Source organism: Chiloscyllium plagiosum, chromosome 20, assembly GCF_004010195.1.
Source record: "Chiloscyllium plagiosum isolate BGI_BamShark_2017 chromosome 20, ASM401019v2, whole genome shotgun sequence".
Taxonomy (NCBI): Eukaryota; Metazoa; Chordata; class Chondrichthyes; order Orectolobiformes; family Hemiscylliidae; genus Chiloscyllium; species Chiloscyllium plagiosum.
This window is the reverse complement of record NC_057729.1, coordinates 48,662,982-48,685,063: the sequence shown is the minus strand read 5'-3', so window position 1 is coordinate 48,685,063 and position 22,082 is coordinate 48,662,982. Positions and strand designations below refer to the sequence as shown.

Genomic DNA, 22,082 nt, shown 5'->3' with positions numbered 1-22,082 from the left:
ATTCCTGATGAAGGGCTTTTGCCCGAAACGTCGATTTTGCCTGTCCTCGGATGCTGCCTGAATTGCTGTGCTCTTCCAGCACCACTAATCCAGAATCTGGTTTCCAGCATCTGCAGTCATTGTTTTTACCTAGGTGACTGAGAAAACAGAGTCATGGATTGATTTTATTTTTTGTCTCCCAAGCTGGTGCTGAAAATTCTTCCAACGGATTCTGCAGCATTGTCAGAAAGAGCCCCTTGAAAATGCCTCTTTGATTTCAGATCTAAAACCCATTTCTAAGAGGCAACCACTTATCAAGACTTAAGCCACAACATGAAATAATGATTCTATTAATAACACATTTTCGAAAGCATTCAAGAAACTCTCAGTTCTCCTTTTTAGTGTTTCCTTTTGAGGTCCACATTTTCTCATTCTGCCTTTTCTTGGTGAGCAGAAAGATTATCTCTGGCCAACTGCAAGGTAAGGACTTAATTGCTCAAATTTCACTTCCTATCCCAAGTGAAGTGCAAGAATCACTGTTCAATTTGCAGTATTTCAAAAGTGGCTTCACCAACGTCCTGTGCAGCTGCAACATGACTCCCAACTCTTATTCTCAATGCACTGACCAATGAAGGCAAGAGTACTAAACATCATCTTCACTTCCCTGCCTATCTGTGACTCCACTTTCAAGAAACTATGAACCTGCCCTCCAAGGTCTTTTTGTTTGGCAACACTAGGGATGTGTTGAGTTAAATTTCCCTGGCGTATCGTAGACTGAGGGGTGAGCTTATAGAGGTTTACAAAATCATGGGCATGGAAAGGGTGAAAAATCTTTTTCCCATGGTAGGGAAGTCCAAAATTAGAGGGGATAGGTTTAAGGTGAGAGGGAGAGATCTTAAAAGGGACTTGAAGGGCAGCTTTTTCATGCAGATGGGGAGATGTGAATGGAAAGAACTGCCAGAGGAAGTGGTGGAGGCTAATGCAATTACAACAGTTAAAAGGCATCTGTAAGGAAATGGGAAGGGTTTACAGGGATATGGGCCAAATGCTGGCAAATGGGACTAGATCAGGTTGGGATGTCTGGTCGGCATGGATGAGTTGGGCCGAAGGGTTTGTTTCCAAATAGTAAGTCTGTCTAATTTTCAAAATAAATGCTGCAAGTACTCACCCATACTGACAGCATTAGTGCAAGGAAAACAATGTCAAGGTTTCACGTCGATGGCCTTTCATCTGAACTCCAAATTCCAGAGCTTGTGGAGAGGAAGATATCGAATTACTCTGTCAAAGATCTCTAATACAGGCATGATGGACTAAAGGATCTCCTTTAGTGCTGTATGATTCTGATTGATTAACCTCTAAAGTTGTCATCTTGCATTGAACCCACCATATGCTAACATGTCCTGTGGCACTTTACAAGAACATTAACATGTGACCCCGAGTTGTGTGAGATATTCAGATGAATCTTAAGGGTGGTCTTACAGGATGAGAGAGGTGCAGATGTTTTTGAAAAGGAAATTCCTTAACTTTGGGTGTGGAAGCAGAAAGCACAGCTGTCAATGTTCAGAAGAGGATCATAATTTAAAATTGTGATGTTGGGTGTTTTTTTGCAGTCGAGTGACCGTGAATTTATAGTGACAGCACATCATTGTGTGTAGCAATAGATTCGTCAATATTGCAGCTATCTTGACAGCTGAAATAAATCCTTTTTATCGTCTCATGCTACTTGTCCAGAGTGCACCATAGCAAGTTTAAGTACAATATACAATGACTTGCAGTCCCATTTTCTGTAACAGTTATAATCAGGAGGACTGAACAGGGTTGCATTCCCTAGCATTAAAAAGCACTCACCCTGGCTGATGTTTTGAGAGTAACCCTGACTGTGGTATTGCACCTCCTGTTGCTATGTTTGCCCATCTTCCATAATTGACCCATCTGCCAACTTCAATGCCAAGGTTCACTCAGTATGGATCTGGAGGGCACCTTTAACCTGCACTCCAGGAAGGGGATCAACAGGTTACAAAGATGGGGAGAGATTTGTGATTGGGAAGAACATCATCCATTAGTGTATAGTCAACGGACCATAAAGCATCCAACATCAGGAACACCTTCAGATGAATGAGCAAATCAGCATGGGGTCATCATTGGCAGTTAGCTAAAAGCGTGAGCTCATTGGCCTGTACTGTGTTACTGTCTGTGAAACCTACAGGAAGCCTGCATTCAAAATTCACTACAATTCCAGTAAAAGTCCACAAGAAACCACGCTGCTTGGCATCTGATTTAAAATGCTTGTTTTATTTTGATACAGCTTAGATAACATCTTATCATAAACCTAAATTTCTAAGACAAATTGCACTCGTAATAGGTAAAAGAAAGTGGTCTCCGGGAACTTTGCAGAGAGGAAAATAGACAGAAACAGCTGAGCAGATAGCGAGAGACGCAACGGGAAAATTAGACAAGGTGATAAAACCTGGTTGTAAAGGTGGAATGTGTGATGCTTTTGAAAGAGAAAAAAAGACGTGGAGCTGTTGGGAAGGAGGAAATGGTTAGGAGGTCCCTCTGAGTGTGGGGCAGATGCAGGCAGAAGTGAATAGGTCTGATTTCCTAATCCTTCCAGTTCCTACCTATCAGAGTAAACCAAACTTGCTTTTAAACCTCTTGTTTACACAAGAGAAATGGCAAAATGCTCACAGGGTTAACGAATTAAAGTAATTTTTTTAGAAGAAGGGAGGCAATGGTCTCGTGGTATTATTGTTAAACTATTAGTCTAGAGAAATAAAAACAAAGATCCGGGAAAGCTGGAAATCTGGAACAAAAACAGGGAGTGCTAGTAAAACACAGTAGGCCTGCCAGCATCTATTTTTAAAAAAAAAGTTAATATTTTGAGTCCAGTGACCAGTCATCAGAACTGTGTATCTCCAGCACTCTCTGTTTTTGTTATTAGTGCAGAGATCCAAGTGTTTGGGGTTCCAGGTTCAAATCTACCACGGTAAATGGTGGAATTTAACCCCAGTTTTAAAAAAAATCCAATTAAGGGTCTATTTATGACCATGAAACCATTGTCAATTATTGGAAAGACCTATCTGGTTCACTAATGTCCTTTTAGGGAAGGAAACTGCCATCCTTAATTGATCCGGCCACATGTGACTCCAGACCCATGGCAATGTGCTTGACTCTTAACTGCCCTTTTGGGCAACTAGTGATTGGCAACACCCACATTCCATGAATAAATAAATGATCGAAAATAAAAGCAAAGCTGTCATCCAGGTAAAATGTACTAAAATGTTTCCAGAGTTGTGGTCTCATTCAGAATGACACTGTATATCTAACATTAGTCCCATCTGCTCATCCAGGTGTTGCCAAGAGCTGGATTTTTAGATTAGATTAGATTCTCCACAGTGTAGAAACAGGCCTTTCGGCCCAACAAGTCCACACCGCCCCTCTGAAGAATCATAGAGATGTATGAAGCCCACCCAGACCCATTGCCCTACCCTATATTTAGACCTGACTAACGCTGTGGGCGATTTAACAAAGCCAATTCACCTGACCTGCACATCTTCGGATTGTGGGAGGAAACCGGAGCACCCGGAGGAAACCCACGCAGACACGGGGAGAATGTGCAAACTCCTCACAGACAGGCGGGGATCGAGTCCAGGTCCCTGGTGCTGTGAGGCAGCAGTCTAACCATTGAGCCAGTAATTTAGTAAATCAAATTGAATTACTAAAACGCTCTAAAGGGAGTGAGAGGTAACACAGGTCAACTAGCCCAATTCTTTTCAAAATGCATACAATCCACATGAGCTTGACTTTGTATTCACTTGATCTTCTCAGGGAAACCTTTATGTTAATACGCCCTGATTCCCAAAAGAAAAGCCAGCAAATGACTGCTTTGGAAACTCTGCGTAATGCCTTGTATATAATGATAATGCGTGCGTGTGTGCAATGTTAAATACTGTTGCTACATAGTGCCAACTAATTATTTCTTCTTATAATACCAAGTAAAACAGTTCAGTTTAATTTCCAGCAAGATTCAGTTGCTGCTCAATACCAACCAGCAAAGCACAATCTTTGTTTGGGTTCGGTATTAAATGAATATGGCCTCCCCAGAGGCAATTGCTCCAATTGGCCTTCCCCTGGGCTAGGGAGGGGAAATTAGTCATGGATCCTTCTCCTGATTTACAAAAGCATTTCTATTGGTCCTATTGTGACCTCACGTTGTCCCAAAGCACATTATAACATGGTCAATGTTGCAATGTAGCCAAAAAAGCAACTCATTTTCAATAAAGGGTGGATAATATATTGTTTTTCTTAGGTTGGCCAGGGAATAAGTATTGACCAGCACTCTGCAGGAAGCTCTTTCCTTTATTTCAGAGACTTGACATCCACCTGAGGGTACTTAGCTTTGGTTTTGCACTTCAGTCGTTATCCAGTGATTTCTTGGAAGTACATGGTAGTGGAGGTTAGATGCGGTCAATATCAGGCTCACTTATAATACCTCAGGGTTCAATGTCCTGCCAAAACTCTGTTAAAATTCACGTACGCAGAACAAATCTAAAAATGTACTTTGCCAGAAGACAGTGATATAGTAGTAATGTTACTACACTAATAATCCAGAGGCTCAGGCTAATCCTTTGACTACATCAGTTCACCTCCCACCTGGTGGCTAGTGGAATTTTGAATAAAATTAATTAATACATTCCTCAGTAAAGTGATGAAAGGTGTCAGCAGCAGTACTATCAGCAATAACCTGCTCAGTAGTGCCCAGTCTGGGCTCCACAAGGGCCACTTGGCTCCCGACCTAATTTCAGCCTTAGTTCAAACATGGACAAAAGAGCTGAATTCCAGCAGTGAGGTGAGAGTGACAATCCTTGATATCAAAGCCACATTTGACAGATGGCAGCAACAAGAACCCTATCAAAACTAAAGTTAGCGTTGGTGGTTTCTGTCTGTTGCTTGGAGCCATGCCTAACGCAAAGGAAGATGAACATGGTTGTTGGCATTTTCTCATCTCAGCTTCAGGGCATTTCTGCTTATGATCCTCAGGAGAATGTCCTAGACCCAACCCATCTTGGGCTGCTTCATCAATGTTCATCCCCACCATGATAAGGTCAGAAATGGAGATAATTGCCACAATGTCCGGCACCATTTGTGACTCCTCAGATACTGAAATAGCAGCAAGACTTGGACAATATCTAGGTCGTATAGTTCTCCAGGTTAGGCATCGGAACACTGAGGACTTCCTGAAGACTGTGAAACATGCCCGAATAAGTTAGCTTTGTGAAGTTGGAGCAGGACTGCCATAATGTTGTCAGCAATGGGCCCAGCAAGGTGCACAAGGTAGCCCCATGGGTACTGTACAAGCCTAGTTCAATAAGAAATAACGTGTGCGTGAAAGAATGTAATGAGACCATGCACTTGAAGGTCCGTCACAAATTCACCTGCACCTCCACACACATCATTTACTGCGTCCGCTGCACCCAATATGGTCTCCTATACATTGGGGAGACATGCCGCCTACTTGCAGAACGTTTCAGAGAACACCTCTCGGACACCCGCACCAACCAACCCAACCGCCCCGTGGCTGAACACTTTAACTCCCCCTCCCACTCCACCAAGGACATGCAGGTCCTTGGCCTCCTCCATTGCAACGCCCCTCCCCCAAGTCCCTCCTCCCTACCTTTTATCTTAGCCTGCTTGGCACACCCTCCTCATTCCTGAAGAAGGGCTTATGCCCGAAACATCGATTCTCCTGCTCCTTGGATGCTGCCTGACCTGCTGCGCTTTTCCAGCAACACATTTTTCAGCTCTGATCTCCAGCATCTGCAGTCCTCACTTTCTCCCATGTCTGAAAGGAAAGTCAGACAGAAAAAAAGAGACTGGCTTTGCCCTTTGTTTGAAGGAGGTCACCACTAACATATAATTAAAAGCTGTGTTTATTTCAAGGAGGGCGGATGTAAATTAAGTGGTTGTCTGGGAAAGAGTCATGGAATAAAATGCCTATGGATGCAAAGGGAACTTCAAAGTGAGAAAGAGGCAAGATGATGGTCACTGGTGTGGGGCAGATGAACTCATACTCAACAGCTTACCACCCTTATGGATTACAACCCAAACTGCAGACCCATTTTGTATTTTTCCCTTTGAAGAATACATAAGAATAGGGGTTAATAATCAAGTTGCAACTTGACTGGAGTGTGTTACTGGGACTGGATGATCTCACGTGCACCAGCCTGAGTTCAAGAGTTAGTGTGCTGTGAAGGTCACAGTGGAAGAACTATTCTCAAATCATCCCTGTCCTGTAGGGTAAAGATCCTCTCTCACTCTGAGTGCTTGACATCAATGAGCTAGCAGCCTTACAGAAGTAGAACAGGAGTTGGGTAAGTAAAGAAGGGGACTCAGTTCACTCCTCATCACCTGGGAGTTTCATGATTTGAGGTATCCTGTCTGGAACCATAACAATTTAGGGAATATCATCCGGGGTCTGCTCTTAACAGTAGTCTAACACAAAGCCCACTTAGCTGAAGGAAGCTTAGAGGGAAATGAAATTCAGATATTGTTGTCCAGATTAATGATGGAGCATTCATCTTCTGATATCCACTGGTCACAAATAAACTTTAATATTAAATCAGATCCAGAGTAGTGCCTTCACAAGGTCGAGGCCAGGGAAGAGAGGCAGGCAACTGGAGTGACTCCCCTTACAGGTCCCGCATGTCCTGTAGAGGAGATGAATGTAAATTGTAGAGTATGTTCCAACAAAATAATTGCTAGGATTAACAACAGACACATGTTGCATGTTTCTCTCTAATTTTATTTGTGTAAACATATGCCCTCCACCCCATTTTTGCACACGGTATAATTGGTCTTGTGGAAGCTGACTACTCGTCAGATGTGGATTTTGCTTCACTTAGCAGATGTAAACATAGCGGGTGTGGGTAGGAAATGAGGTCTTCGGTTTCTGTTCATTTCACCGAGTGAGTTATTTGACCCTTCAAATGCCACCGACGAAGTGCGCTGTTTTGTTGAAGTGTGTGGGCAGCTATCTCAACACCTCCTCAGTTCGCACATCTGAGCTGGCTGTTTGATCTGCTGCCTTGTGGAGGCCTAGCGAGTAGGCCCCCCTGTGAAGCTGTCAACTTGTTACGGCCAAACTGATTTGTTTACCGGAGGTGGCTGTGAGGCAAAACCAGGGTCACGTTATAAAATGTCAATTGTTTTAAAGCATCATCAGGGGAAGGTGCCAAAAATGAAGGAAATGCAGCTTCGCAGCTCAATGAAAATGAGGAGGGTGAACGAAGGGGGGAGCGGGGTTGATTTTCTCCTTCCAGCCTCTCCCGAAGTTGCAGCTTGGTTCCTTTTGCTCTCTGGAACCTCACCCATTCTTCATGCCTCGGTCTAGATGAAAGGTAAAGTCGCCGTAGTCTTACCAGACTATAGGGCTGCTGTATCGTTAGAGTCAGATCACTGGTGGTGGTTTAACCTGAGGGTTACCACACCTCAGGTGAGGGGAGAGGTTGAGCAGAGAGCCCTTCTGGATAACCTCAACCAGTGTGGGAATTCAACTCATCAGTCTGCATCACAAACAAGCTATCCAGCCAACTGAGCTAACCGATCCTCTTCCAGTCTAGATGCCAGGGGATACACACTGGTTGCACCTGGCTTTATGAAATTTGTTTTTATTATACTTTCAGGGGATTTGGGCATTGCTGGCTAGGACAGTATTGGTTGCACATCCCTAAACGTTCAGAGAGCAGTTAAGAGTCAACCACTTTGCTGTGAGTCTAAAATCGCATGTAATTCAGGCCACGTAAGGACGACAGGTTTCCTTCCCTGAAGGACTTTAGTGAATCAGCTTTATGTCAAATCAACAGTGATTACTTGGTTGCCATGAGGCTTTTAATTCCAGTGTTTTATTTCATTGAGTTCAAATTTCACATCTGTTATGGTATGATTCGACCCAATGTCATCCATCTGCTAAGTATGCCACAGGAGTGGGATGCAGGTCCATTTTAACTTACCCTTGTTGGACCCAGGATGCTGGGATGAGTTATATATCTGCTGTGGCTGCTTTGTGACTCAGCAACACCTGTACGATTTACTTCTGGTTTTACAGTGGAATCATCAGGCCAGTCAGCATAATAACATTACTGAGCAATCTCAAATGAGAAATAAATGTTATCTCCTATTACCACTAAAGTTCCACTGCGATTTTTGATTTTTTAAAATTAAAAAGTGCTATTTTTGAAATTGTGGCTGGACTGGTGGGGAGAATTCCCATTTTACAGCAGTTATTTCTTCAGCCAGCAGTGATATCTGGCAACCTGGACTAACACTCACTTCAACTGATAATGTTTCAGCAATACAAGGGTTAAGTAAGAGTGTCTGGATCCGATTCATTAGTAAAAATAGCTCTGTGTGGATGAGCAGTGCTGGAATCGACCGTTGCGGAGAGCCAAGGCTGGCTGGTTTCCTTAGCTGTTACACTGATTCATTCCTTCCCTGTCAGTTTGTGTGGAGTTCTCTAGCACATCTTAGGGCCCATTGTACACCATGGTGGTATCCCATGGATACGTCTGCAAATAAAAACCCATGGCTTTGCAAGTGTAAGAGGGCAGGTGTTGGTGTAATGGTAATGTCATGAGACTGCTAATTCAGAACTTCAGGCTAATGTTCTGGGGGCATGTGTTCAAATCCCACCATGGTCAATGATTTGACTGATTGATTGTCATTAAAACAGACATGGTTGAGAGTGTTTTGCTGGAAAAGCACAGTGGGTCAAGCAGCATCGAGGAGCAGGAAAATTGACGTTTCGGGCCAGAGCCCTTTATCAGGAATGAGGCTGGGAGCCTCGAGGGTGGAGAGATAAAATGCATTCTGATTTCCAGCATCAGCAGACCTCACTGTCTCCTAATTAAAACAGACATGGCTCACTAATATTCTTTAGGGAAGGAAATCTGCCATTTTTACAGGGACTGCCCCGAGCACTAAATACTGGCCTTCAGCAATGCCCACATCCTGCATATGAATAAGCAAAAACAAAATGTGCAAGTGTGGGTAAGGGGAAGGGGAAACATCTCAACCAGCAAGCACTGGCTGTTGGCCAATACACTGTTACATTTGCAGACTTTGCACCCATGTGATGTTGCTATTTCAGAATGGACCAAGGTCATTGTTGTTTTATTACTCTCCTGGAGACCCTCCTTGAATGTATCTTTGGGCTGCACATCCACAGACTGCAGCAGCTGCCTTGTTCTTCACCCAAGTGATTCATTGAGAGTATCTAGATGAGTCAACATCTGGTGTACAGACAGCAATTCATCTCCGTCAGGTCATGGCGATGGGCAGCATGCAACATAGGTTAACTGTACAACCAAAGGTTAAATTAGAAGGAGGGATTACACACACTAGAGTATATCCCCTGGAATTTAGTAGGTGAACAGGAGATTTGATCAAAGGTAGTAAGATTGGGTATATGGAGAGAAACTATTCCTGTCAGTTGGGCAGTTTGGGTTAGGTCGCATGGTAAACCTATTAAAGCCAGAACTTTTAAAAGTGAAATCAGGAAACACTTCTGCACGTAAAGAATGGTTGTAAATTGGAACATTATTCTCCACAAATGGAAATTGACATGAAGTCACCTGTTAATTTCAAATCTGAGATTGATAGATTTTGTTATCCAGATGTTGGGGAAAGTGATATGTGAAATTAGCCTGCTAATCAGACATAATCTTACTTGAGGGTATAAGAGCCATCTTCTATTCCATTGGACTCCTTAAGAATCGTTAAGCTATTAGTATATTCTGATATCACTCTGATCACATGCAGAATTACATCACTGGACAATGAACAGAAGTAAATGTCCCGGCTGATTTATTTAATTTTCCACCCAGGTCTCATTGTTAAAGAGGTTTGTAATCAGGATCACGATGAGTCTGCTGGGCTGTATTTATTGCCATAATGAAATGTGCTGACAAGATTGTTTGGCCTACCTTCCTCAGCCTCTGCAGAGTTTTAAAAATCATATAATGCATCAAATGGCATGCTAAATCACTTCAGAGTGCATGGAGGGTCAACTACATTTTGTGTACAAGAGTTATAGATAGGCTTGGCTTTTCTGGCAGTTTTGATGGAGGTTTATTTTTACCCCAGTGCAAGCCCCACAGATGCATTGAATTCAGTTTTTCCAATCTGTCCTGGTGAAAATTGATCTCAAATGTTGTAATCGCCACACTACGTGAGCCCAGGAAACCTCGAACTAATTAAACTACAGAGGCCATCAACCCGATCCAGACTGGAGAATGGGCCATTCTGATTCATTTCCTTTCAGAAAATGTAGTTTATTCATAAAATTTTTGAAGTTATGTTACATAACAATTCAAATATAGCATCACAAAAGGTGTGAATCAGATCCGTTTCTTTCAGTAAAATATGCAGCACACTGAGGTATCTCAACACATTTACAGTAACAAGTTATACTGGCAGTGTTCACTTCATATTAACCATGCAGCCAAAGGGACTTTAATTGGTATCTAGTCTCTTGGCATATTATTACGGGGTGATCTGACACTGGCTGTTCTCCATTGAATCTTTGCAGTGGGTGACTGAAGCACTCCTCAGCATCTAGTCCTGGACTTTGCAATGTGCCAATTTGCAATACTTAGTCGTCAACAATACTTTGCATTGGATATCCAGCAAGTTTCAGGCATCATTCAGCGCTTTGATGGACCTTCAACAGTAACTGATGTGTATCTTCGTGTATCTACCTGAGAACAGTCTGCAGAGTGCTGAACCCTGTGTTGCAAGACTGCTCGGGGAAAGGACCTCTCCAAAACATCCACAGCATTCTTTCCAGATTGGCTTTGCAAAGGCAGATTCTAGGAGCATTTTCCGCACCAGAACCACCTTGAAAGTGAACGCGGGGAAACTCCAGATACACAGGGACAGTATGATAGGAATGATCTCTCTCACCACCAGCTATGTCCTTCCTTCCTATGTCTGTGTGAGAGACCAACTATTACTCTTACCTATTATTCTGTTGGAGGTGAGTATGTGCTGTACATCTCCCACATTAAATTTTCACAATGCATGACCCTGTGGCAGCTTTTATTGCTGGGTGATTACATATAACCAACTGACAGCAGTATATTCTTTTTACATGTCTCAAAGAGAGTGTGGAGAGCCACAATTGGGGCCCTTTGATCATTTCAATTCAATGAGGAATAAATTTTCTACTTGTGTTGCTTAGCAGTTGGAAACGCTGCAGCAAGGAGAGTGTGAGTGAAGATGCAGCATCTTAACTAACCCAACACCACGCTGTTATGTATGCCTGTGGTATTGTCAGTTAACTGTGGCTGCTCCAGTTACCCAAACTGTGATTACACATTTTAATTGGGTGATTATTTGGTTAATGATCAGCCCCAGCCTGTAGACACAATCAGCAATTTATTGTTTAAAATTGAAATCTTTTTCACTCTCCAAGTAATTAACATGTAATTCCATCTGATAGACACACAAAGAGCCACTCATTGTGAAAACATTTAGGTCACTACTGTTAATAATGTTGGTTAGGCTAAGTGGCAATTAGTGGTCAGAGTCGCTAGACTGTAATCATTTATAAAAACTTCTGCACTCTGTCCTGAAGCTGTCTGCTGCTTACAAGTCACTGTCAGTTTGTCATGCAAGTTTTTCATTAACATCATAACAAAATTCAATTGTGGCACAAATCACAGCCAGGAAATTCCGGACTTCATCCCCAGTGACCACTTTCCAGTGGCATTCCATACATTATTTTTTCTTCCTGGTCTAGAGCATCAAAATCAGTGATGTCATCTCAATTATAGAGTCATAGAGATGTACAGCATGGAAACACACCCTTCAGTCCAACTCGTCCATGCCGACCCGATATCCCAACCCAATCTAGTCCCACCTGCCAGCACCCGGCCCATATCCCTCCAAACCCTTCCTATTCATATACCCATCCAAATGCCTCTTAAATGTTGCAATTGTACCACTTCCTCAGGTAGTTCATTCCATATACATACCACCCTCTGAAAAGGTTGCCCCTTAGGTCTCTTTTATATCTTTCCCCTCTCACCCTAAACCTATGCCCTCTAGTTCTGGACGCCCTAACACCAGGGAAAAGACTTTGTCTATTTATTCTGTCCGTGCCCCTCATGATTTTATAAATCTCCATAAGGTCACCCCTCAGCCTCCCACGCTCTCCAGTTGCTCCCTAGTTGAGATAAGCATATTTAGTACTTAAGGATAGGGCTCTGTAGGTCTCTGGCCTGAAAGAGGATGGTAACAGCGGGATGAACTGTGGCATACATTTTATAACAGCCATCATTGGTGCAGTAATAAACTTCAGTGGTGCAGGAGACCAGACTTCGAGGTGATCAGGAGCTGGAATCCGAGCTAACTTTGTTTCTCTGTCATTCTGGACACTGAGGCCATTGTGATGCAATGTTGCTACCCCAATTGTCATCAGTGAAACCATCATGAATTGGATCAAATATTAGTCTTTAAAGACCATTATGGCTTTAAGTTTGCTCCTTAAGCCGTCAGTGAAGTTGAGATCTATATTCTGTCAGGGGCAGTCGGCTTAGAGTTTTCAATGTGGCTAGTGCCACCAGTCTTCCCCTGAAACATGATCTACAATGCAGGGAGTATCTTATTCAGTGCAATATTTAGCTAACTGATAGCATGACCTGGAAACAATAATGTAGAACCCTTACTCTTTAGGCTTGCACAGAAATCTAACACAAATTTGTTCTGTTTTCACAGAGCATGAGCTAAATATTTGCTCTGCCCAACTTCCAATTATCAATGTTTTATCTTTGCAAAATGCATTAATTAATAACCTTAATTTGTCACGTTTTATTTTCCTGTGCTGTTTGCGTGGAGTAATGGGAATGATATCTTCGGTATAATGTTTGAGCATGTGTGAAAGCAGTTCTGTCATGGTGATATCAGATCACATGAAACAGGAGTCTGGGCTTGCGGAGCTCAAAGTAAGATACTCCCTCTTACTATCCTCTGTGTATAGTTTTGTTCAATAAAGCTTGTTGCTGTTTGTTTACAAGTGTGTAGATCTCACATTATTACACATTGGCTAATAAAAATAACTTCGGGTAACGTTCTGTCTCTAAGTAATGCAAACCATCCTCCTCTGACTGAAATTTTCAAAGCATTCTTTCCTTTATTGGTCAGAGCATTGAGTACAGGAATTGGGAGGTCATGTTGCAGCTGTATACAACATTGGTTAGGCCACATTTGGAATATTGCATGCAGTTCTGGTCTCCCTCCTAGTGGAATGATGTTGTGAAACTTGTAAATCTTTTCTGAACCCTTTTGGAGGTTTACAAAATCATGAGGGGCATGGATAGGGTAAACAGACAAGGTCTTTTCCCTGGTTTGGGGGAATCCAAAACTAGAGGGCATAGGTTTAGGGTGAGAAGAGAAAAACTTAAAAGTTGCCCTTAGGTCCCTTTTCTACGCAGAGGGTGATGTGTGTATGGAATGAGCTGCCTGAGGAAGTGGTGGAGGCTGGTACAATTACAATATTTAAAAGACATCTGGATGGGTGTTGGAGGGATATGGGCCTAGTGCTGGCAAATGGGACTGGATTAGGTTAGGATATCTGGTCGGCATTGATGAGTTGCATCAAAAGGTCTGTTTCTATGCTGTACATCTCTATGACTCTAAGTGAATCTGATCTTTATAATAGTCATTGCTGACTTTTAACTCAACATTCACTCAACATTCTCCAAGGAATCATGGGTAAGCCGCATAACTTTCATGATGTTTCCAAATGCCGGCAGTCCAACATTACTGGACATGAATATAGCTGATCACTCATAAAACCAACAGAACACTCAGAAGAAACTGTTTTCCTGAGTAAATGATTAGATGAGGGAAGTAGCATTCGCTTGGAATAGTTGAAGGAAGAAATATTTAAGGGGAAACTAGATAATCACATGAAGGAGAAAAGAATAGAAAAATCTATTAACCATTTGGGATGAAACTGGAGGAGGCTTGCATGGGGTGTACAATCCGTTTGGGCTGAATGGTCTGTTTCAATGCTGGCAAATGTTGTATAATATTGTTTACTAGATTAGGGAATTCACTAGCACAGAGTGGGTGGAAGTGATCCTTATTCATAGGATTTCATAGAATCCCACAGTATGGAAACAGACCCTTCAGCCGAACAAGTCCACACCGAATCTCCAAAGAGTATCCCACCCGGACCCATTCCCCTAACCTATTACTCTACATTTTCCTTGACTAATGCACCTAATCTACACATCTCTGAACAGTACGGGCAAGTTAGCATGGCCAATTCACCTAACCTGCACATCTTTGGACTATGGTAGGAAACCGGAGCATCCAGAAGAAACCCATGCAGACACGGGGAGAATGTATAAGCTCCACGAAGACAGTCGTCTGAGACTGGAATCGAACCCGGGTCCCTGGCACTGTGAGGCAGCAATGCTAACCACTGAACCACCGTGCTACCCATTATTGATGCCCCAAGATGCTTATTGATTCCTGAGGACTGCTTTAGGCCCAAGAGGCTTTGGGGTTGTCACAAATCCCAGAGTAAAATGGGAGAAAGAGAGGATTAAAAAGGGAGGGAGAAAGATAGAGGCAGTATAAGATAGGAGTGAAGCCAGTGAAAGGTAAAATGTTGAGAAGAAACTAAAAGGCTATGGGGGCAAAAACATTTTTTTTTAAAAATCCGCATTTTCATATCAGCAGTCACTAATGCATCTATTAGTCAATTGATGAGTGGTAGTGTCCCTTCTTGAGCTTTCACCTTGCTCTCTTGCCTTTGGCTTGTTTCAAAGTCAGCCCACACCTTGTTGAAGTAAGGCTCATCATCCACAGGCTCCCACGCACTCTCTTCCCAGCTGTTGGTGTCAAAGCTGAATTTAAATTTGGCTTCAGTGTAACTGAAAAATTTCCTCTGGGCGCTCTCTGATCTTTGACCAATCATCAACTTGGAGTAGAAAGCACACTTCAGGAGGTGAGTGGCACTCAGGTGCAGTGGCCTGGCCAGTGTAGTTGCTACATGGGAATGTTTGAGGAGAAAGTGAGGTCTGCAGATGCTGGAGATCAGAGCTGAAAATGTGTTGCTGGAAAAGCGCAGTAGGTCAGGCAGCATCCAGGGAACAGGAGAATCGACGTTTCGGGCATAAGCCCTTCTTCAGGAAAGAAGCCCTTCTTCTCCTGAAGAAGGGCTTATGCCCGAAACGTTGATTCTCCTGTTCCCTGGATGCTGCCTGACCTGCTGCACTTTTCCAGCAACACATTTTCAGCTACATGGGAATGGTCAAGTAGAAATGAGTGACCAATTTGTTTGGAATCATAAGATCTACAACACTGTGGATGTAGTCAGCCCCTGTGTGTCTGACCAGAAGCAGCCTCCAGTTACTCCACTCCTCATCCTCCTCTCTGCATTCAGAGTTTGAAATTATTCCATGTTTTCTTGCCCCTTTTACTTGAACCTGGGAACGCAGCAACAGGAATAGGCCATTCATCCCCTCGAGCCTGTTCTACCATTTAATCATGGTTAAACTGTGGCCGGTCTCCATATACCTGCCTTTGGTTCATATCCCTTAATACCTTGGTTTAGCAAAAGGTTATGTCGGTCATATTTCAAAGTGACAACTGCATCCAGCATCCACTATGGAAGGGAGTTCCAAACATCTACCATCCTTGACGTGTAACATCTCTCCTGAAAAGTCTCACCCTAATTTTGTAGACTCTGCCCCTAGATCGAAAATCTTCAATCAGTGGAAATACTTTGTTTATTTACCCTGCCTTTTTCTGTTAATATCTTTTGATGGTTTTGATCAGATCACCCTGTAACCTTCTAAATTCTAGAGAAAACAGGCTATATTTGTGAAATCCCTCCTCATAACTTAACTAATGAAGTCCAGATATTATTCTTGTAAATCTATATTGTACTGCCTCCAAGGTCAATCTATCCTTCCTAAGGATTGGTGCTCAGGTCTGCTCACAGTACTTCAAGTGAGGTCCCTCCAGGGTTTTGTATAACTGCCGCACAAGGCCGTAACACATGAATATTACTTTCTGTTCAGTAATCAAGCCTAAAACATGCCCATTGAACCTTTGGTTTATTGTTTTCCACAACTCGGTAGAACTGCTTCTCCCTTGTCCTCTTTTGAAGCTAGAATTGTCTAAGATCCCAAACCTTCCTCCCAACTGTTTCAGCTGCTGCTTGGTTAGACCTCGATTAGGATGTTATAATTAATTGTGAGCACCACCCTTTAGGATTAAAGCCAGAGCATTGGAAAGGGTGCAGGCGAGATTTATTTGAATAGGATCTAGGCTTTAGAGACTTCGGCTTTATGGAGAAGCTCTAGTTGTTCTCCTTCAAACGGAGAAGGCTAAGGGGATGTTGGGCCTTCAACATCATGAAGGGTTTTGATGGAGCAGGAAAGGAGAAACTGTTTCCAATGGTAAGAGTTAATAACCAGGGAGCACTGATTTGAGATGATTAGTTAAAAGAACTAGTGGCATAAAGAGAAAACACTTTGGCAGCATATTCCAGGTCCCTCTGTAAAACAGAGAAGGTGGTGGATGGAAAATCATTAGAACGTTCAAAAGGAAATTGGATAAATAGAGTAGAGCTTCACAGGGCTAAATGGAAGAAGCAGAACAGTGTAAGTGGTTGGATAAGCACCACCAAGACTTGTTGGGCCGAAGGGCCTGTTTCCACGCTGTAGTGTAATCTAAAACACTTTGGCAGCATATTCCAGATCCCTCTGTAAAACAGAGAGAGTGGTGGATGGAAAATCATTGGAACGTTCAAAAGGAAATTGGATAAATAGAGTAGAGCTTCACAGGGCTAAATGGAAGAAGCAGAACAGTGTAAGTGGTTGGATAAGCACCACCAAGGATGTGACACAGCTATGATGGGCTGAATGGTTTCCTTTTCATCCTTTTTATAATATGGGAGTAAATGAGCCTAAAAGCAGCGCTATGTCCTGTGAGTAATTGTGGTGTTTTTATTGCAGTGAGCCTCTTGCTGAAAAAGAATGTGAACCCAGATCTGTGCAATGAAGATGGACTCACTGCATTACATCAGGTATGGAGCAGACTTCTCATTGACTTGTACTAATGGAAAAATCTCATGCTGTCCAGTTGCAGAAACTGAGAACTTTAGTAATCCCCTGTTGAATGTAGTCTCCAGAAGGGAAAAGTACATAAACATTTTTATTTATTGGTAACAGAGTCTCTCACACAAGATCCTTTAATCATCATAAAAGGCAAGTATGCCCTCACTTCTAAATCTGTTCTAAGTTAGCTGTTCTTGGCCAGACACATGATTAGTTCGACAGAGAGCTCCTGCTCTTATGATATCGTGCGTCCTTCAACTGCCTTTCCAGCAAGAGAGACTGGATATTTGTTCAGGAGCAGTCAGCTGTAATTTCCAAACTAACAACCTGACCGAGATCAACTAACCAACATGGTCCAGGGACTGAATATGGGACCTTTGTGCCTTGTATGGTCCAGTTACACATGGTCTGTACCGACTTAAATATCACGGCATCTGCTTTATATAAAAACAGAACAAATGTAGCATTTATTTTTGTAGTTGTTTTATAGCATGATAACAGATGTTGAAAAATGTATTTTTTTAATAATATCAAATTTTAAACAGCTTTATTTGCCACAGCATGACCCAAAATGTTTTAAAGCTAAAAGGAGTACACAGAGAACGCTGGAGTAACTCAGCAGGTCTGGCAGCATCTGTGCAGAGAGAATGAATCACAGGATCCCTACAGTGAGGAAACAGGCCATTTGGCCCAACAAGTCCATACTGACACTCCAAAGAGTAATCCATTCAGACCCTTTCCCCTGCTACTCTACATTTCCCCTGATTGATGCAGCTAACCTAAACAGCCCTGGACACTATGGGCAATTTAGCATGGGAAATTCACCTAACCTGCACATCTTTGAACTGTGGGAGCAAACCGGAGCACCCAGAGGAAACCCACACAGGCACTGGGAAAATGTGCAAACTCCACAAAAACTGCATCCAGCATCCACTATGGGTCCATGGGACAGTGAGGCAGCAGTGCTAATCACTGAGCCACCACACCACCCATTAACTGGGATAACATTTTGAGCCAAGTGACCCTTCTATAGAACAGTAGTTCTGAAGTTTGGTCATTGTTGTAATGTTGAAAGCCTGGCAGCCCCACAGCAAGGTTTCACAAATTACAATAAAGTAAATGACTTGTTTTAAGTTGCTTCAGAAATTGCTGGAAAATCTCAGCACTCTGCTTTCTCTCTACAGATCCTGTTGAGTTTTTCCAACAATTTCTGTTTTTGTTTCCAACATAGAGTCATAGAGATGTACAGCACAGAAACAGACCCTTCAGTCCAACTCGTCCATGCCAACCAGATATCCCACTGCCAGCACATGGCCCATATCCCTCCAAACCCTTCCTATTCATATACCCATCCAAACGCCTTTAAATGTTGCAATTGTACCAGCCTCCACCACTTCATCTGGCAGCTCATTCCATACATGCACCACCCTCTGAGTGAAAAAGTTGCCTCTTAGCTCTGTTTTATATCTTTCCTCTCTCACCCTAAATCTATGCCCTCTAGTTCTGGTCTCCCCCACCCAAGGGAAAAGACTTTGTCTATTTACCCTATCCATGCCCCTCATGATTTAATAAACCTTTTATAAGGTCACCCCTCAGCCTCCGACACTCCAGGGAAAACAGCCCCAGCATATTCAACCTCTCCCTGTAGCTCAAATCCTCCAACCCTGGCAACATCCTTCTAAATCTTTTCTGAACTCTTTCAAGTTTCACAACATCTTTCCGACAGGAAGGAGACCAGAATTGCATGCAATATTCCAACAGTGGCCCAGCCAATGTCCTGTACAGCCATAACATGACCTCCCAACTCCTGTACTCAATACTTTGACCGATAAAGGAAAGCATCACAAGGTTTGTGAAGGTTTGTAGCTCAGATTGAGGTTTAGGGTGTAGGTTTGCTCGCTGAGCTGTAGGTTTGATATCTAGACGTTTCATTACCTGGCTAGGTTACATCATCAGTGGCGACCTCCAAGTGAAGCGAAGCGGTTGTCTCCTGCTTTCTATTTATATGTAACATATAAATAGAAAGCAGGAGACAACAACTTCGCTTCACTTGGAGGTCGCCACTGATGTTGCCTAGCAAGGTAATGAAACTCCTGGATATCAAGCCTACAACTCAGCGAGCAAACCTACACCCTAAAGGAAAGCATACCAAACACCTTCTTCATTATCCTATCTACCTGCGACTCCACTTTCAAGGAGCCTGCACTCCAAGGTCTCTTTGTTCGGCAACACTCCCTAAGACCTTACCATTAAGTGTACAATTCCTGCAAAGATTTGCTTTCCCAGCACTTCACATTTATCTGAATTAAACTCCATCTGCCATTTCTCAGCCCATTGGCTCATCTGATCAAGATCCCGTTGTAATCTGAGGTAACGTTCTTCGCTGTCCACTACACCTCCAATTTTGGTGTCATCTACAAATTTACTAACTGTACCTCTTATGCTCACATCCAAATCATTTATATAAATGATGAAAAGTAGTGGACCCAGCACTGATCCTTGTGGCACTCCACTGGTCACAGGACTCCAGTCTGAAAAGCAACCCTCCACCACCACCCTCTGTCTTCTACCTTTGAGCCAATTTTGTATCCAAATGGCTAGTTCTCCCTGTATTCCATGAGACCTAACCTTGCTCACCAGTCTCCCACCTTAAAAACGTGCCCCCTACTCTTGAAATCCCCCACCCTAGGGAAAGGACAACTACCATTAACTCTATCTATACTCCTCACCAGCCTTTCCTTTCATCCTAACAGGAATATACTTTCTCTGGACTCTCGTTTTCTCATTTCTGAAGGCTTCCCATTTTCCTGCCATCCTTTTACCTGCGAACATCTACGCCCAATCAGCTTTTGAAAGCTCTTGTCTAATACTATCAAAATTGGCCTTTCTCCGATTTAGAACTTCAGCTTTTAGATCTGGTCTATCTTTTATCATCACTATCTTAAAGCTAATAGAATTATGGTCGCTGGCCCCAAAGTGCTCCCCCACTGACACCTCAGTCACCTGTCTGCTGTTCTCTGGTTTATTTTTGTTTTCAGGTGTTTTTTGTCAAAGAAATGTTGGCCACGACATTCCCCTGCTCATCTTCAAATAAGGAAACGTTTATAGCCACTTGATTTTGACTTAATGTCTCAACTGAGACAGAGCACCTTTGACAATCCAGCATTCCCTCAGCGCTACATTAGTGCGTCAATCTGGACTATCTCGAGTGGGACTTGAATCTAAAACTATCTGGGCTCTGAGGTGGGAATCCCATTAAACTTAAGCCGAAAATGTCAAAACTGTGAGCTGGGTTACAGATGGCCTAGGGCTCCTTTAACAGTTGAGTACAGGAAGGTAGGTTAAATCTACAGGCAAAAGCAACAAACATTGACGGTATGGTTAAGGAGAAAGTATACTGAGATTGTGCCGTGTCTTGCTGTGTGAGGCAGTACACCTCGATTTGTACCTGTGATTCTGCACCCACGCATGGTGAATGCCTGATGTGAGCTGTGCTGTTAGGATGTGGAATTTGGGGAAAACAGAATACAGAGGAACGTCAATTTTCCGAACCAGATGCATGGGCACTATTTCATTCGGATAATTAATGATTTGGTTAATTGATTCTATGCCTTTCCCCGGGGCATGGAGTTTTCTGTTAAGTCCGCTCCCCGTTCAGCAGGTGAGGCAGCAGCACACCACGTGCGATCCCCACCCTCCCCATCCAATCCAACACCATCCCACCCCCAACTCTATCCAACAACGCCCGTCCCCATCCAACAACCCCCCACCTCCCATCTACACACACACACACAGACACACGACTGGACATCAACAACAAGACTGCTGCTGCCCCCTTTTGGGGGGTGAGTCTCTAAATAGTGCGCACGCACACACACAACATTTAACTGCAACTTTTTGACAGGTTCCACCTTTGCCCTGTACGGGACAATGTTGGAGAGATTATCTGGGGAAGGGGGGGTACAGGGTACACCCCTATGTCGAACTCCAGGGAAAGTGTGGTGGGAGAGAGAGGGCAGGAGGTCAGTCATTTGGAGACGGTGCTTGGGCTCCAACCGATGTCCAGGACTGTTTTCAGCAGCATTTCAGTAAGCCGCGTTCATTTTGAATCATTGTAAACAAAAGATGCGATCAGGGTTGGAAACACGTCTTTGATGTAATGTTTCTAGTGGGACCTTGAGATCTCCTTTGGATAAGCTGATATTTGGCTAATTGATATTTGGATAATCAAGGTTTCTCTGTATTCCCCCACCTTCCTCTCCAGGAGGGAACAAAATGCCTAGGCAAGTCTCAACCCCTCCCCACCTGGCTCCATAGGAATTAACAGCTTTGTAGATGCCATGCAAACAAGATGGGAAAGTATCTGACTTCAATTTATAACCTTCTTGCACAGTGTGCATGATGATCCATCATCAAAATTCAACCCACGATGCCAACAGTAATCTCCGTGGAGGTCTTTGAACTCCTCTAATTCTAAGCTTACTGATGTTTTCAGTGCTTCACCACTGATGGCTATGTCTTTAGCTTCATGGTCCCAAAGCCTTGGGATTCTCTCTTTACATCTCTCCACGTCTCTATTACCTTCTTTAAACATTCAAAACTTAACTTTTAATGACTCTTAATATTTTTTTCTTTATCCTTTCATGGGAAGTTGGTGTTAGTGACAAGGCCAGCATTTGTTGCCTACACCTAGTTGCCCTGGCTTGAAATACATACCTTCTCTGCCCTTTCAGAGAAAGGTATGGGTATGTAGTCACATTGAGGCATAGAAACACACCCTTCGGTCCAATCAGTCCACACTGACCATAATCCCAAACTAGGCAGCATCCGAGGATAGGCAAAATCTGAGGACAGGCAAAATCGACGTTTCGGGCAAAAGCCCTTCATCAGGAATAAAGGCAGAGAGCCTGAAGCGTGGAGAGATAAGCTAGAGGAGGGTGGGGGTGGGGAGAGAGTAGCATAGAGTAC

General features: G+C 43.2%; 1 protein-coding gene across 3 annotated transcripts in view; it reads left to right on the top strand.

Annotated features, from left to right (window-relative positions):
* LOC122560245 (protein phosphatase 1 regulatory inhibitor subunit 16B-like) overlaps positions 1-22,082 on the top strand; it is a 192,958-nt gene that overhangs the window by 105,641 nt on the left and 65,235 nt on the right. For all 3 annotated transcript variants that reach the window (XM_043710731.1, XM_043710732.1, XM_043710733.1), the window contains one exon: positions 17,013-17,083. In XM_043710731.1, the coding sequence (XP_043566666.1) occupies positions 17,013-17,083 (71 nt within the window). The remainder of the gene's footprint in view (positions 1-17,012; positions 17,084-22,082) is intronic.